The sequence below is a fragment of the Manacus candei genome, unplaced genomic scaffold, assembly GCF_025592945.1.
Source record: "Manacus candei isolate 608988 ecotype Guabito, Panama unplaced genomic scaffold, ASM2559294v1 h1tg000067l, whole genome shotgun sequence".
Lineage (NCBI taxonomy): Eukaryota > Metazoa > Chordata > Aves > Passeriformes > Pipridae > Manacus > Manacus candei.
This window is the reverse complement of record NW_026138115.1, coordinates 14,728,516-14,744,181: the sequence shown is the minus strand read 5'-3', so window position 1 is coordinate 14,744,181 and position 15,666 is coordinate 14,728,516. Positions and strand designations below refer to the sequence as shown.

General features: G+C 37.2%; 1 protein-coding gene across 1 annotated transcript in view; it reads left to right on the top strand.

Annotated features, from left to right (window-relative positions):
- NUBPL (NUBP iron-sulfur cluster assembly factor, mitochondrial) overlaps positions 1-15,666 on the top strand; it is an 86,423-nt gene that overhangs the window by 38,191 nt on the left and 32,566 nt on the right. The window contains exon 7 of the mRNA XM_051806287.1: positions 14,820-14,913. Coding sequence (XP_051662247.1) covers positions 14,820-14,913 — 94 coding nt within the window. The remainder of the gene's footprint in view (positions 1-14,819; positions 14,914-15,666) is intronic.

Here is a 15,666-nt window from a genome sequence, read left to right as displayed (position 1 = left end):
GCCTAGGATACAGACCTTTGTGAAACTCAGTTTTAAGACATCTGTCTGTCCTCTGTAGTGCGTGGAGAATGATAGGTTGATTTTTTTTATTTCTTTTTTTTTTTTTTTTTTAAAATCTTGCTATTAGTGTCAGCCCTGCATAATTTACAGTCTGAACTGGACTAAGAAAAATTCGAAGATGGCAGAGAAAAGCACCTTAAAGTAACAAGATGCATGTGTAGAATAATTTTGATAACCAATTTTTTAGAAGAAAGACAAGCAGGAATGATTTCAGGAGTGGACTCCAGAGACATGAATTTGAAAGCTAGCATGTTTTTAAGTGTTTGCTAAACAGGAGTACTGGTGATACTTACTTACATGGAAGATTTCAAAATAGAGAGAGACCTAATGCCATTCTTTTATTCTTTTCCACTAATAAAGGAGTCTGTTTATTCTTTCTAGCTGCTGTAGATTAGATGCAGAAGGGGACATCGGTATTGCTGCACTGAATATTGCAGTGCGTAAGAGGCAGGTACCCTTCCTTGCAGGAATGGAAAGTTAAACCAAAGCCTAGGCTGGAGCTACTACATACCTGGAGTGCTGGGAATACATCACTTGTCGTTTCCAGTGGTACTGTCTGAGGGATTATTTTTCTCTCCTGGATTGACCTTCATACTCTTTGACAGTGTCTTAAAATAATAGGTGCAAGCCTTGGATTTTAAAGATAGCAAAAACTTGTTATCCTTCAGATCCATTCTTGAGCAAATTGGCAGAAAGTTCCAATTGTACTGTGTTTTGTCACTTACATGTTAAATGTCAAAGATGAAAGCATTGTAAGTGTGGGCAAAAAACTGTGTCTCAGTAGTATAAAATGAATGAGACTGTATTAGTGGATGAGAGGGAGTAGCAAAATGGGATTTAGCTGAGAATGGCACGTATTGGATCAGGAGGAAGACAACAGTAACAAGTTGATGGCTCTGATTTTTTGTACCTATATTTTAAATGAATTGAAAGGATGCCCAGAATAGTAATAGTGAATCAATGCTGCAAATTATTCTTATTGTAAATGTAAAGAGCAAGGGAAGAAAGCGCTCTGCAGTGAAGCCAGATGATTATTTTTTTTTTTTTATGGATTTTAGCACTTTTTGGTTTAGGAAGGGTGCTCTGTCAAGAGATTATTATTGAAGGCATTTAACTTGCCAAATTAATTATGGTACTAAATTCTCAAGACAGGAAAGTAGTGAGATGCTGCAGTGGGAAATTGTAGCAAAGGGGATCAGAAACATGAATAACTCTCAGTGTTTTTCAAACTTTTGTAATCTTTTAATCTTTTAGCACACATTTAAGAGTCTGTGGACACTCATTTCTGTATCCACAGAGTATATGTACCAGAAGCCTATATACTTAATGCTGATTAATATTTTCTGTTTTTTCTATATTTTGTGTTTTGGCAACATGTTCCATCTTAGGATATTTACTAATTTCAAAATTGACATGTGTTTCACAATATTCATGTATTTACCCAATCTGCAAGTAATTGAGGCAGATAGTCAGTAGCAGGTTATTTACAGTTTGCATTTCATTGAGCTAAACAAAACTGTGCTTATATTATAAACTACAAAGCTGTGTTTATATTTGCAGTGCATAATTCTGAAATACAGTAGTCTCACCAGGTGTCACACAGTGAAAAATTTGCCAGCGTTTCAGCAATTACAGAAATATTTCTTCTGTTTATTTCATCTGTTATGAGTTGCCTTAACTTGAGAGGGACATAGAGCTTGTTAGTTCAGGCTAAAGTCTGCCACCTTACAGTTAGGGGGAAAAAAAAAGAAAAAGTTGAGACATTGCTGTTCTTCAGAACAATAAGAGCAGTTGCATCTTAGGGAGTTGGAATGCTTTTCCATTTTTATTTTTGTGATCCAAAGTACAAGAATGAAAAGATCAGACATTTCATCCCTACACCTAAGTATGATGTATTTGTTCCGTTTAGAAAGATCAAGATGTGCTAGCGGAGATATTTTGAAAAGAGGAAAAACACTGAACTTTCAATGCTAAAACTGCACTTTAATATGTTACTAAGATTGCATCTACTGCTGGCAGATGGTAAACAATAACTATGAATACTTGTGAGATTTTTTTTTCTGAGGTTTTTAATAAGCTTTCATTTAAAACAAGGAAGGTCAGTTTTCATCCCTTGTTTTATCGGTGAAATTAAGGAAACTGTTTCAAGAGCAAGATAAGCAGAGGACCTACTCACACCTTATAAAAGAATGTTTTAAAAGTTCTTATACTCGTTTTTTGTTATATTTATTTTGCTAAGACTAAAGGACAAATAATTAGTTTCTTCTCCTTCAGAACTCGCTGAAATCAATGGAAATCTTGACACTAATTTCTACACCATGCTTCAACTGCCATGTTGGTGTTTAGAAAAGCCTGTACAGGAATTCGTATAATCGTCACTAATTTGCTCAAGTGCTAATAATCACCTGGAAAGGTCCTGTCTGTCCAGAGAGAGCTGCCTTAACCAGTCCCAATCACCATGTATGTGTTTAAAGGATATGATTGTACTTTCTGGAGATAAGAAACTAAACATTGATGCAGAGATGTACTGCAGCCAGATGTGTGGGAGATGATAGGAAGCTCCTTCTTTCCACCCCTCTGCCCTCCAGTTAGAGTACTCCTATTGTCACCCTTTGACTTGAGTGTTCCTGTGTGTTTTGAGGTGACTGTGACTGAACTGATATGGGCTTGATTCTTTTTGTTTCCAGCTGAAGCTACAGAACCTGTTCTCTTGTCTTTCTTCCCTTAATGAAGTGGGATCCGTACAGATCCCTGTTGCTTTACTGGCTTGCATTAGCAGCTGATACGAAAAGGGCTTATAGTCTCTGAAAGGAATTGACAATCATAGAAAGAAGTGTTAGGAAAGCCAGAAGAATACAAACCCATTACCCAACATCTTACTGCTGTACTGGAAGCGTTTGCAGTAAGTGTATTTTAACTGTCTTTGAGGATTAAAAAAAAGGCAAAAAAAAAGCCTAAGAACATTGTGAGAATGTATTTACAGCAAACATTTCTTGGACTGGTTCCTCAGCTGTCATGACTGTGACTGTGCAGTTACTGCTGCTGTGGGAACAGGCTGCGAGTGTGTTTTCTTTACTCTGCTTCCTGTCTCATCTCTCAAACAGATTACACAGGTATGCATGTGTATGCCCTCCTTTGGATAAAACAAAAATACAAAACATGCAGCTGTTTTGCTGGGTTCATTGACTAGACAGGAAGAAATGGCAGAGAGCTCATGGTGTCTCAAAATGGATGTGCTGAGGCTAGATTTTTTTTTTATTTTTATTCTTTTCTCTTGTTTCTTTTCTTTTTTCCCCTCGAGGTTTTAAAGGAAACAGTTTTGAGGTTTAAGGTTTTTTTGCAACAAAGAATTGACTTTTGTACCTAAATGGCATCCAACTTCATTCTTAGAAAGAGGTAGTGGTTTAAGCATGATCTGAAGTGTTTGTTAAACAGGAATACTGGTGGTAGAGGAACTAGGAAAAAAGCAGGCACTGCTTGTTTTCTTTTCTAAATGAAACTTCCATTATTTACGTGAACTTCTTCAAAGAATAGAAGACACCTAATGCCACTCTTTTACTTTCTCTGTTCTTCTCCAATAATAAGGGTGTTGTAGGTTAGATGCAAAAAGGGATGGAGCATTGCTCTGCTGTGCCTAAGAGGTAGGTGCCCTGCCTGCAGGAATGAAAAGTTGAACCAAAGCCTAGCCTGGAGCCACTACATACCTTGTGTGGTAAGAATACATCACTTATCATTCCCAGTGGTACTGGGGGGTTACTTTGCTCTCCTGGAGGTACCTTCAGGCTCTTTGGCAGTGCCTTAGCAGATAGGTGCTGTATCTTGGAATGCTGAAGTTTAGAGCTTGGGGTGGAATAAGTGGATATTAGTGGTGTAAGTCAATGGTGGTTCACTAACTGGAGGTAAACAGTACTGAAGATGTAGGAGGGCTATTAGGAAAATCCTATGGGCTGTGTCTCACTTTTTCTCTGTCCTGAATCTCAGCACCTAAATGTGACCTTATTGGACAGCTGTGTGGAGTGGAGATTAAAGCCAAAATTGAGCATCTTCTGTTAGTTTCTTTCTTTCAGTTGAACTTCACAGGCTTTTTCTCTGTTCACAGTAGCAGTCTTGGAAACCTGGACATGGGGGCTGAAAGTTTGGTACTTTCTCAGTTTGGCATTTAAGGCTGTATTACCTGCTGCCCAGGAGAGTGCCCTGAAATCACATACAGCAGTGAGAACCTGAACCAGAACTACAGCTGGTGATACAAGATTCTTGGGGCCAGAACTAGACAGGTGAAGGGGGGACATGATCAGATCTGTGAGGAAATTCAGTTAGTCTGAAGTTTTAGCTTTCCAGGTGAACACCTGACCTACAGGCCTTATGTAGGGTCCTGATTGCTTCTGTGACTTTTGCATTCTTGCTTACATGGTTGCCACTTGCTTGGGAAATTAAAACTCACATCTTGCTATTCATAGATAGGTTCTCTCGTATGTCTAATTATGATATTAAATAGCAGCAATTATAACAACAGAACCACAGGCTTTGTGATTTTGTTTTTGGTTTAAGTCTTGTTTTTTTGATGGCCACAAGTGCAAACCTTTGTGTTGAATTTACTGTTACCAGTGGCAGGTGCATTTAGAGCATGCCTGCTAAATTGGGCTTGTACGACTTGCTCTTTTCTCAGAAATGTGTGTGGATCCCAAATGGGTTGAAATTTTCTGCTCAATGGAGATTGAGCAGAAAGGATTGCTTCTGAGTATGCAGATGGAGCTCACCAAAGCTGCTTTTTGGGCATGTTTTTTTCCCATTTTTCAGCCTTTCTTTTTCATCTTTTTGATCAAAACAAAAGTGGAACCTCTCCATCCCTGAACATTGATTGAACATTGATATATTGTTTACCATTGCACACTAATTTTGCATAGTGTATAACAATCAATATAATTGTATAAACAGCTTTTAAAGTTAATACTGAATTTATATATAAAACTGATTGCACAGAGTTGTTTTTTTTCTTCTTAATAATCCAGCTTGCATTCTGACTGCTGGAAGCTGACAGATTGATCCTTCACTGAAACTATCCTCCCATGTCTCTTTGGCTCCTAGAAAATAACTGCAGATATCCAAGAATAGCAGCAGGGTTTGTACCAGTATTCTTTGTAGAAAGTGATTATTTCTCACATCCCAAGTGATTGACACAAATGTAAAGTAATTGTGCTTAAGGTACCAGAGATTGGTGTCGTGGGTTTTTACCCCCCCTCCCCCTCTCTAACAAAGGAAAAACCTTCCTTTTTTGTACTACTTATGAAGCTGCAGAAGATGTTTCTCCTCTTAGTGTGTTTTGCTCCATCAGTAGTATCTTTTAAAAGAAGGATTATGTTCTAGCAGAATGCTGTTGTTGGAATACAGTTCTTACTATGCAGCTAAAGTGGATACTCATTTAAAGTACTTTTTCTGCTAGATGTAAACAGCTTATTCTGTAGAAATTAAATAAGAACTGGAGGTAAATAAAAACCCTAGGAAGTGAATTAAAATATGAAGACTGTCCCTTGCTTGGTAGTAATCACTGTATGTCCCTGAAACTCATGGTATCAGCACATTCAGCAAATTATTTTAATTGGGTTTGGAATACAAGTAACACTTCATTGTTGCAGATTCGTAACTGAGGACACTGGTGAATGCAAAAGCATAGTTCTGTAGGCATAGCCAGTATTTTGGCAATCTGTATGTGATGCTTTCACAGATTATCTGTTGTCTAATTTGTAGTAAGTACTGTTAATACTCTAGGAATAAGACATTCAGTACATCTTTAAATTGTGACTGTTATGTGTGTGACTGCAAAACGTGTAAAATTTTAAAATGTATTTATTTTCATTTTGACATCTTATCGGTGTCTTTAATGCACTTTGTGTTCCACTTTTTGTAAGGACAATGTATATGCAATTTTTCTTGCTCCTTTCTGACTTAAAGGCAATTTTTTAAAAAGATAACATATACCAACTAAACAATCAGAGTTCCATGGTCATGAGTCTGCTCTACTGGCTCTCACACATGCTCCTGTTTACATTCTTTTTTCACACTGTCATCCTCTCGAATCTTCCTGTGTAGTTAAAAGGTTCTATATTTTGTGCAGTATTATTGTTAGTTCTTGTTGAAATTATTGTTTGTTGTGCTCTGAGATAATTCAAACATGCTCTCCAATGCTGGTTTCGTTTTCAGGGGAGAGACTGTTTTGAATGCCATGACTGAGGAGGATATGCTTGTGAATTTAAGTACAGAAATTTTGGAGGATGAATCCTTATCCATATTTGTGAAAAACAAGTTATTTAAAAAAAAGGAAAACCAACATTTTATTATTGAAAATTAATGTTTCACCGTAAGGCTACTACTTATTTGAGATCTGATAAGATCTTACTAGGCAGAAGACCAGTCTCCTATATATATATCAGTTCAGTTGTCTACATCTAATTGATTTTATTTCAGTTTTTCTTGCACTATTTATGGTAATATTGGAGGGTTTTCTTCAGCAGCATTTTAAGTGACTTGAATAACATCTATCATGTTATTTTCTTGGGTAGTCCTTTTTCAGAAGGCCTTAGACTGGCCTCTGTGGAAGTTCTGTTTTCTGTACAAAAAAGTGTTATACATTGTGTTTGAGAAAAAGAGTTTTCTGAACTTTTTAATCTAATGATTTTTAGTTTAAGCTCTAATGTAAAGTCAATGTCTCAATGGTGGGCATGAAATGGTGCCCATAACAGTCTGTTGGTACCCCAGTAAGGAATTGATAATTTCTTTTAATTGTACCAGAATATGAACTAAAGCTTAAGGAAGTTAAATAACTTGTGAAGAAATTTAGGAACATCGCTTTCCATTGCATAACTTAAGCATTCAGTCTTAAATTATATATCAGCTTTTGACATCATTATAGAAACATAGGCTGAAATACATAGAGGGAGTGGACTTAATAAGCTTCTCCCTTTTGGTGTTTGTTGCCAACACTTGTAATATTTCCTTCTGTTGTTGTTGTAGGGAAAATCTGAATCAGACAGCTTATATAAATTTTATAAGCTTAAACTGAGTCCTGATAATACTGCCTGAAAAATGTGTTGTTGGCTTGGGGTTTGATAGCTAAACAATGATTTTGCCTTTGGGTATTAGTAAGGAGAACTCAAAGAGAATTTGTAATTTAGTTGACGTGTAACATCGCTGTATCTACCTGGTGATTGGTTTAATTAGATGATGGGATGCTAGCCCACTTCTGATTTGGTTACTATTATATTACTTTTGTGCTTAATTTTATTGCAAGAAGATGTAGGAATAGACACTTGCCTCATTCCATATTTATTTTCCCGATGTCATATGAGAGTAGCTGAACTACAGACAGTTCTGTGTTGTAGAACCTGAAAAAAAAGAGAAAGGTGTATTTCTGAAGAAAAGTTTCTGCAAATTACGTAGTGCAAACTGTGGGTCAAGGGTAGAGAGAGCAGCAGACCAATGATCAGTCTCAAGACTGAATGCATAATAGAAGTTTGTCTCTCAAACTGTCTTCCTTTAGAGAAGAAACCCTGGGAAATGAGTCACATCTCATGAAAACTCCTCATACCTGGTAGAGCTGATACAGTTTCTATCAGAACTATTCCTTTTCAGTCATCCCCAGAGATTTTTCCCAGACTCTTGTGGACATACCAGACTGTCCCACAGCTGTGTTCATCTTCCCTTCAAGCTGACACGATGTTGACTGGGCTTTCTGAAGAAGCTTGGTGTTGAGTGCCTTCTCTCCATCTCCTGGAGCACCCTGCAGAGAATAACCTCTTATTGTGGTCGTCTTTGTTGTGGCCTTCTGGCAGTTTTTTAGTTTCGTAGGTTATACAAATGGAGGTGACAGAAACTTCAGGTTACTGCATTTTCCTTCAGTTCTTAACATTATTAAAAACCATCAGGGAGGAAGAGGAGAAGGCCAGTTTCTGTTTTAGTTGTTGAATTGAACAGAACCTTGGTGTTCTTCCGAGGCACTTATTTCTAAAAGTTACTCTTAGTCTATATTGAGAATGAATAGGAGAATTTCCTTCTCATTATGGAGATCTTTGTAGCAAACTGTTCTTATGCTTCACCTCAGTTTCTCTCTGAACTTGGCAGAACAGACTGCTCAGAAATACCTTAGAGGGAATTTGAACTGTTGCAGTGCATCTGTTTTTCATGGTGTTAGATTGCAAGGCTTTGAGATCAGTTAAGCACCAGAGGACAAGTCAGAGGGGCAGTTGTCTTTGTTCAGAAAGTGTCGAGTTGTGTTAAGCACTGTAGCATATCCTGTTATGATACTGCCAGAGAGAAAGTTTCCACAGGGGCTAAAAATCTTCTGGTATGTGTCTGGGGAATGTCTTCTTTCTTTTTCAAATACTTGTGAAACTAAATTTAAAAAGTGTGATTAAAATGCCATGTGTCATTATACTATTCCTAAATTATCTGTTTTCTTTCCTTGTGAAGCTAGTTAATTGTTCTCAATGTCCATGTATGTTTAAGCAGAATCTTTTAGTAATTTTTCAAGGAAATATTTTCAAATACATGTTTGGTGTTTTTTTTTTTAAATATGTACTTTTTATTTTAAAGAAATGCTTTATCTTAACACAGAAATACATGTGAACAGTTATATAAATCTTCATTTAAGAATGTAATTTCTTTAATTCGTTCAGCTGTTTGGCACTATTAAATCATTTATATGCACATGAAGCAGTTAGGAGGACAGATCTGGCAGGAATAGACCTTAAGCTGCCTGCAGTGTAGCTTTTGATGCTTTTCTGATACCCATGTTCAGAGTTTGGCTTGCTGCTGCCAAGTTTGCCACCTGCATAATGCTTAATTGAAACTCTGCGTGTATTCCTCTTAATAAGAACAAGTAAATAATGTTTTCTGTTATTTACCAAACAACGAAACAACAGTATTATTTCAAAGTCACAAGTAGCAATTCATCTTCTGTGTTAGTATTCTATCATTTCTGCCTCATGCACAGAGGATACTCAGGCTTCATTTCTCAGTAGAAATGTCATCTATATCTCTATGCTTTGCCTTGGGTTTAACTTGCTATTTGGGACCCTTACTCAAAATGCATATCTGGAGTTTTGATTATGGATTGTCACATAAACAGAATGATTGATTAAAGTAATTTACATAGAAGAATTCGTGGGGTTTCTGAGCAAGGGAAAATACACAGAAGCACATGGCACTTAATTACATTGCTTAACAATAAATGTCAAGTTAAACCTTTTTTAAAAAAGATGAATGCTATACTTAAGGAAAACGCAATTACATTTCTATGGTTTGAAATGTTTTACATACTGTACACATTAGAGGGACAACGACATTAACAGTACATAATAAGGTGCTGACAGATTTCAGATGGTACAAGGCAGGGTTTTGTAGCTGCTGTCCACCTATTGCTTGCAAAGGGAACTCGTTTACTGTAATATGCTGTTAGTCTGAGCTCATTTACCACATTTGCATACAGACACACTTCTTGGAACTGATTGAGAACATGAGGACTAGTGGTTCTGATTTGGTAAATTTGATGTATATAAACAGGATTTGCATTCAAATTAATGTTTTATAGCACAGCCTGATTATACTTTCCATTTTAATGATGTTGAATAAATGGCTATAGTAGATTTCAAAAAGCCACTCCTCTGGTTTTATGTTCCAATTGTAAATTTAATTAAAAATGTCTTTCCCCTGTTTTTTTCTCCTATGCTGAAATTTAGTAACAGACCTAGAATTTCTTCTCCTATTAAATGAAATGCTTTGCTGAGGCTACTGAGCTTTTTGGGCTGGAAGTCAGCTTAAAGAAGAGAGAAGTTCTCTATCAACCTGCACCTCAGGAAGTCTTCCATCATCCTCATATCACCAGTGGCAAATCAGAGCTCAAATCAGTCCAACAGTTTAATTACCTAGGCAGCCTCATCTCCTCGGATGGTAAGATTGACGGAGAGATAGACAACAGGTTAGCAAAGGCATAGAGTGCTTTCGGAAAGCTTCATAAAAGAGTTTGGCGAAATAAACACCTGAAGAAAAGTACCAAGGTCAGTGTTTACAGAGCCATTGTGCTGTCTACTCTTTTATATGGATCTGAATCACGGGTCATCTACCGCCACCACCTGTGACTCCTAGAACGCTTCCATCAACGCTGCCTCCGTACAATCCTAAACATCCAGTGGTCAGATTATGTGACCAATACATCTGTTATAGAACAAGCAGCAGTCACAAGTATTGAGGTCATGTTGATGATAACACAGCTGCGCTGGGCAGGGCACGTCTCCAGGATGAAGGACCACCCCTCCCTAAGATCTTGCTTTATGGTGAACTTGCCACTGGCTGCCGCATGAGAGGAACCCCGAAGAAAAGATACAAGGACTCCCTGAAACAACATCCCAGCCTTGGCCATATTGATCAACATCACTGGTCTACTCTGGCCTCCAATCAGGAGGTCTGGAGACACACCATCTATAACGCGGCTGCTTCTTTTGAGAATACACACAGGATCACTCTCGAGGAGAAAAGACAATGCAGAAAGAACTGTACCTCACAGAATATACCTCCTAAGGAGTCTTTCTGCTGTGCCTTTTGCAATCGGACATGCCCGTCTTGTATTGGCCTTTTCAGCCACCAACGCGCTTGCAACAGGCGTGGGTAGAGCCCTTCCCAAATCTTCGTTCGCAAAGCCCAGCCATGAAATGAAATGTACACTTCTATAACAAATTATCCAAATTACGTTAAATAATTTGTTTAATAGAAGATTTTCATACTGCTGTACTTCTATGGGAGGGTAACGGAGAAGCAACTGAACTCCACAGTGTTCATCATCTACTCCTTGCAGAATAGAAGCAAATGAAGAGAAAATCCACAGAGAGAAACGGGGTGATGTGCAGAGTTCCCAACCTAAGTCTGAGCAAATCCATATGTCCAGAGGATACCACTCAGTAGTGGGCAAAAACACTAGCTCAGTTTTTTCCAGAAATTATGGCTATATTGTTGTGGTCCAGCTCTCCCTTCTTACTCTGAATTACAAATGAAAAAGAAGAAAATGAAATTGCGAATTAACTACATCCAAAATAAAAAGCAACATTAGTTTTAATGAGGAGTGGTTTTCCAATCTAGTGTGCTATCTGACTGTCACCAGTTCAGCTCCACAGCAGTGGCATGACTCAGAGAGGTTTGTAGAGGGTAGTTCTCTCATGTGCTCAATACTTGCGCACCTTGTCGTCTTTACTGGGGCCTTTTCTGAACTTGTATGATGAAAGCCTATCGTCTTCTTACTCTGCACAGTGGCAAGACATCCTCTCCACTGCTGCTGGGATGGTGGTGTAGCTTCTCCATTTTTCTGTGCTCAAATTTATAAGTATTACAGTGTCTGTCATTTGATAGACAGCTCATTTTTTTTTTTTCAATCCATGAATTTAAAGAAAATATGTGAATTAAGATGTTTCCAGTACCATAAATTAAATAAAGCATTATAATTTAATTGCACTATGTGTTAACAGAGTGTTTTTCCTGTTGCCTAGCAATGAGATTTGCCATGAGATTCACCATGTGCTTAAGATTCCATTACTAACATCTGTTTCCAAAGGTTGTAACTTTATTAAAAATCATTACTCATAGGACAATCCAGAAAGTGCGTGTTGGATGTTATGGGGTCACTTATTAAGGAAGCTTGAGGCAGGAAGCTCTGGGGCCCTCTTATTTCTTTACCCTTTCTCCCATTTTACTGTATGTGGTAAGCTCTGGAAGTCACTTTTTGAGCAGCAATTTGTGTTTCCCCACGAAACAGAAGGCCTGGGAAAGGCTTTGAGCACTGGTGTTTGAGGTCATCTGCATTAGCGTTGCACAAAGGAATGGAGTAGGTCTAGATATTTTCTTTGGGGAACTGTAGTGCTTGGTATGTTGGAGGATCACATGGAACCTGATGAGAAGACTAATGCTTGAAGAGATTGGAGGAGCAAAACCTCTGGTAAGAGTGAAAAGAAAAGCTATAGGCCAAACCCAGGAAGTCACTTTGTTTACAAGAGGAACTAGCTTAAAGTTAGAACCAGCAAGTGTATGCAAAACCAGGCAGCTTTTAACTTGGGGGAAAAACCCAGTGTATTTATTTTTTGTTCCAGTTACCTTTGATAAAGGATGGGGTTTGGATTGTCTTTACTACTCCATGAGGCAGTGCTGTACTTAAAAGGACTTGAATTTGAGCTCATGGAGAAAAGGGCTTAAAAATACTCAACATCCAAGGTTTTTTTTCTGGGAATATATCTGAGAAGCAAGTGTTTTTGGCATACAAAGTTATTAGAAACTGTGTCAGAATAATAGCAGTGCTCTGCCGCTTGTAGTTGTGTTTCCAGACTGCATCTTGCTGCAAGGCAGAAAGCAAAAATCCAGTTTGTTCACTCTATTCTATAGAAGCATTTAAGGAAGGAGTACATGATTACTGGACTTGTAAATTTGGACTTAACAAAAGATGCCAGGACCAGCCTTCATGAGGACATGGGGGAGGAAGGTATTCTGAATTAATCCTTTTTAAAAGCTAAAACTGTCTGTAACTATCTAGTGTTTTGAAATGGTTGTGATTATTACAAAAAATCTGGATTTGCATATTGAGTTTTATGAAGTTTACTTACAGAGGATAAGTATAAAAGAAGATAAAAACATTCACATGTTTTTAGTTGTGAATCTTCAGGGAACATGGATTTACTCATGTTGTAAATACTACTTTTTAACATCTATATAATTTCAATTTGTCACCTTTATAATGGTTTATCTTTAATTAAGAAACATAGAAATTTGAAGTTCATGCCTTCAGGTGAGCAAAGGAATTTTTACTGGAAAAGGAGACATTCATAAATACTGGCATTTATCTGGCATTATAAGCATGCAAGATTAGTTAAGAAAACCAAAGTAAAAGACAGACTTTTATTTAGATGAACTGGCTTCTCTACCCCATGATTGTTTCAGTATGTATATTTTTGCACATATATGTAATCTTTCTTTAGGGTTATGTAGTCTCAAAATAATTATTAATATATAATTACGAATGCTAATTGCTTTTAGAAATCTGTTAGGCATATGTCATTTTTGTTGACAAAATATAGATCATATAGATGATCTAGATCAATATTAAATGTGAAAAAGTAAAGTGCAGTATTTGCCATGCTTGACATAAATGGCATTTCCTGTTTAGCGTGACTGTCTTAGGCACCATTTAGTATTCCTGAAGCCTTTGTATAGAAAATGAGGAAAGGGAGGTGTGCCTGAGAGTCCCTAATTTAGACATTTAAAGTTCAAATTTGCAACTAATCTTCCTCATCCCTCTTTTCTTATAAGTGCTCTGAAATCTTCCATCTTCATCAGTCTGCCTTGAAAAATTCCGTTTCTCACTGGAGTGCACGTTGCGTTAGTGATCTGGATTTCACATCACATCTGCTTCCCTAGAAGATCATCAACCATACAAGAACTGAATGAAAATGAATGTGTTGCCCTGACAGGGTCTAGTACTACTACCATGATAATAACTAGGGCACTGGCAAAATGTTGATTGTTTTTTTGCTGTTAAAATGACACTTGAGGGAACGTGTAAAATACAGTGCTCTAGTTTGGCATATTCCTGTATTAAAGCAGCTCGTACGGTTGTATCTTATGTATGTTGTATGAGTCAGAAACATACCATATAATTGCATTATGTCTGTGTAGAGGGGAAAATGAGGGGGAGATGTTTGTGGGTCTTTATTTTTAATCTGGTTTTGATTTCTAAAGCTTCTGTAATGCAGAGATGAAACACCTTATACATTACTGCTGGCTAGTAAGATAGTACTGGTATTAACCTGCACCATGTCAGAATTGATTTGAGGATCTCCCAAAGCTTAGTTAGACTGTTGGAAAATGTTTAGGCAAAGTATAACTAGACTTTACATTATATAGAGTAGGCCTAGGACCATTTCTGTTCTTATGAAAGAACATTTATCACAGTGCACCATGCTCTAGAAAGAGTTATTCAGCTTTCCTGGAAACCTGTCCTAGTAAAGAACATAAGTAATCACAGCATTCTCATGTTGGAGTCTGATATCTTTAATGGTTACTCTCATTTGATGTCTAGCAAATTTTTTTTTTATTTTACGACGTCTTATGTGTGTTGTAAGTTTGTATCATTATACCTGATGATTTTAATTTAACAAATCTGGGGTGTTTTGTTTCTTTGTTTTTTCTCCCAACACCTCTTTTTCCCTAGGAAAAAAATGGGTAGTGATGGCTCTAAGTTTCTAACAACAAAATGGAAAAAAATTGAAAAATATTTATATGTAATTTCAACAAGTAACAAGAAGGAAGCAAAAGTAGTTTTAAATTAATGGAAACAATTCCTAAACCATATTTGTTGCACAAACACCTGATTTTTAGCCTGAATTTTACCTAACATTTGCTTCTAACCTGTGATACCGCAGCTGCAAAGTAAAGAGTCTTAAGTTATTTCTACTTTTTTACAGGAAAATAGTTAAAAAAGAATTATGCTCAATGAAGTTTATAGTAAAATTGAACTCATAGTTTTAAGTGATCAGCAAAGATATGTCTCTTAGAAAAATAATGTTTGATCCTGTGCTGAAAGAGTGACTAAGAGGGCATTGGAGTATTAGTCTTTTGAGGTGTCCTGGGTTCACTTTTTGTGCGTCAGAGGAAACAAGGACTGCGCTAAAACGCAAAGTGCCTTAAATAAAAACACTTAAATCTTCACATACGTTTTTATTGTTGTCTTCTAGGTTGACTGGGGTCAGCTGGACTATTTAGTAATTGACATGCCGCCTGGGACTGGAGATGTACAGCTCTCAGTATCACAGAATATTCCAATTGCAGGTATGTGTTTTGCTTGACTGTTTCAGAGATTTGAAGTTAGTTAAGTTTGGTAGTGTAACCTAAAGAGGCCACAGAGAAAAAAACTCCAGGCCAATTTAGTGTATAAGATAAAAAGAGCAGATCGTTTAATCAGGCCCTCAGGCCCAGGGAATACACATGATGCACGCACCCAGGCAGTGGTTCTGTGACTTTATAATAAGGTCCATCCAATCCCAGGTTTATCTACCTCCTGGGTCTGCCCAATTCTGCCCCCGACATGTCCCTTCAGGAATTGAGTCTGGGGTCTTTGGAATCCCTTCTTCCTCATCTTCATCTTCTTCACAGCATGTATAGTCCTTGGAGCTCCTCTAAAGTCCTGGACTTGAAGGTTGCTTTTGTCTGTTCTGGTATCTTGTTGTTCAGGCCTAGGGTGTGATGTTCTTGAACAGAGGTGTCTTTCTACAATTCTACCTTGAAAAGAAGACTAAACACACTAAAGGAATTTAGAGGGGTTTGATATGAAATGGGGTAGTAGGGTTGAGTATGTGTAAACTACTGTGCTAAAGGGTGGCATATTATACAGGTACATGAAAATCTGTGTTTACTACCGAACTACTTCTAAAATCTACAAAAAGCTAAAAAAAATCCAAAAAGCTCTGAAAAATATTATTTTAAAATGCCAGTCAAAAATTCTTTTAATTTTCTTTCTAGCATGCTAAGAAATTGTTTTGTCAGTTTTGTGGTGATGAAAATGTTATCAGTGATTTTTAACAT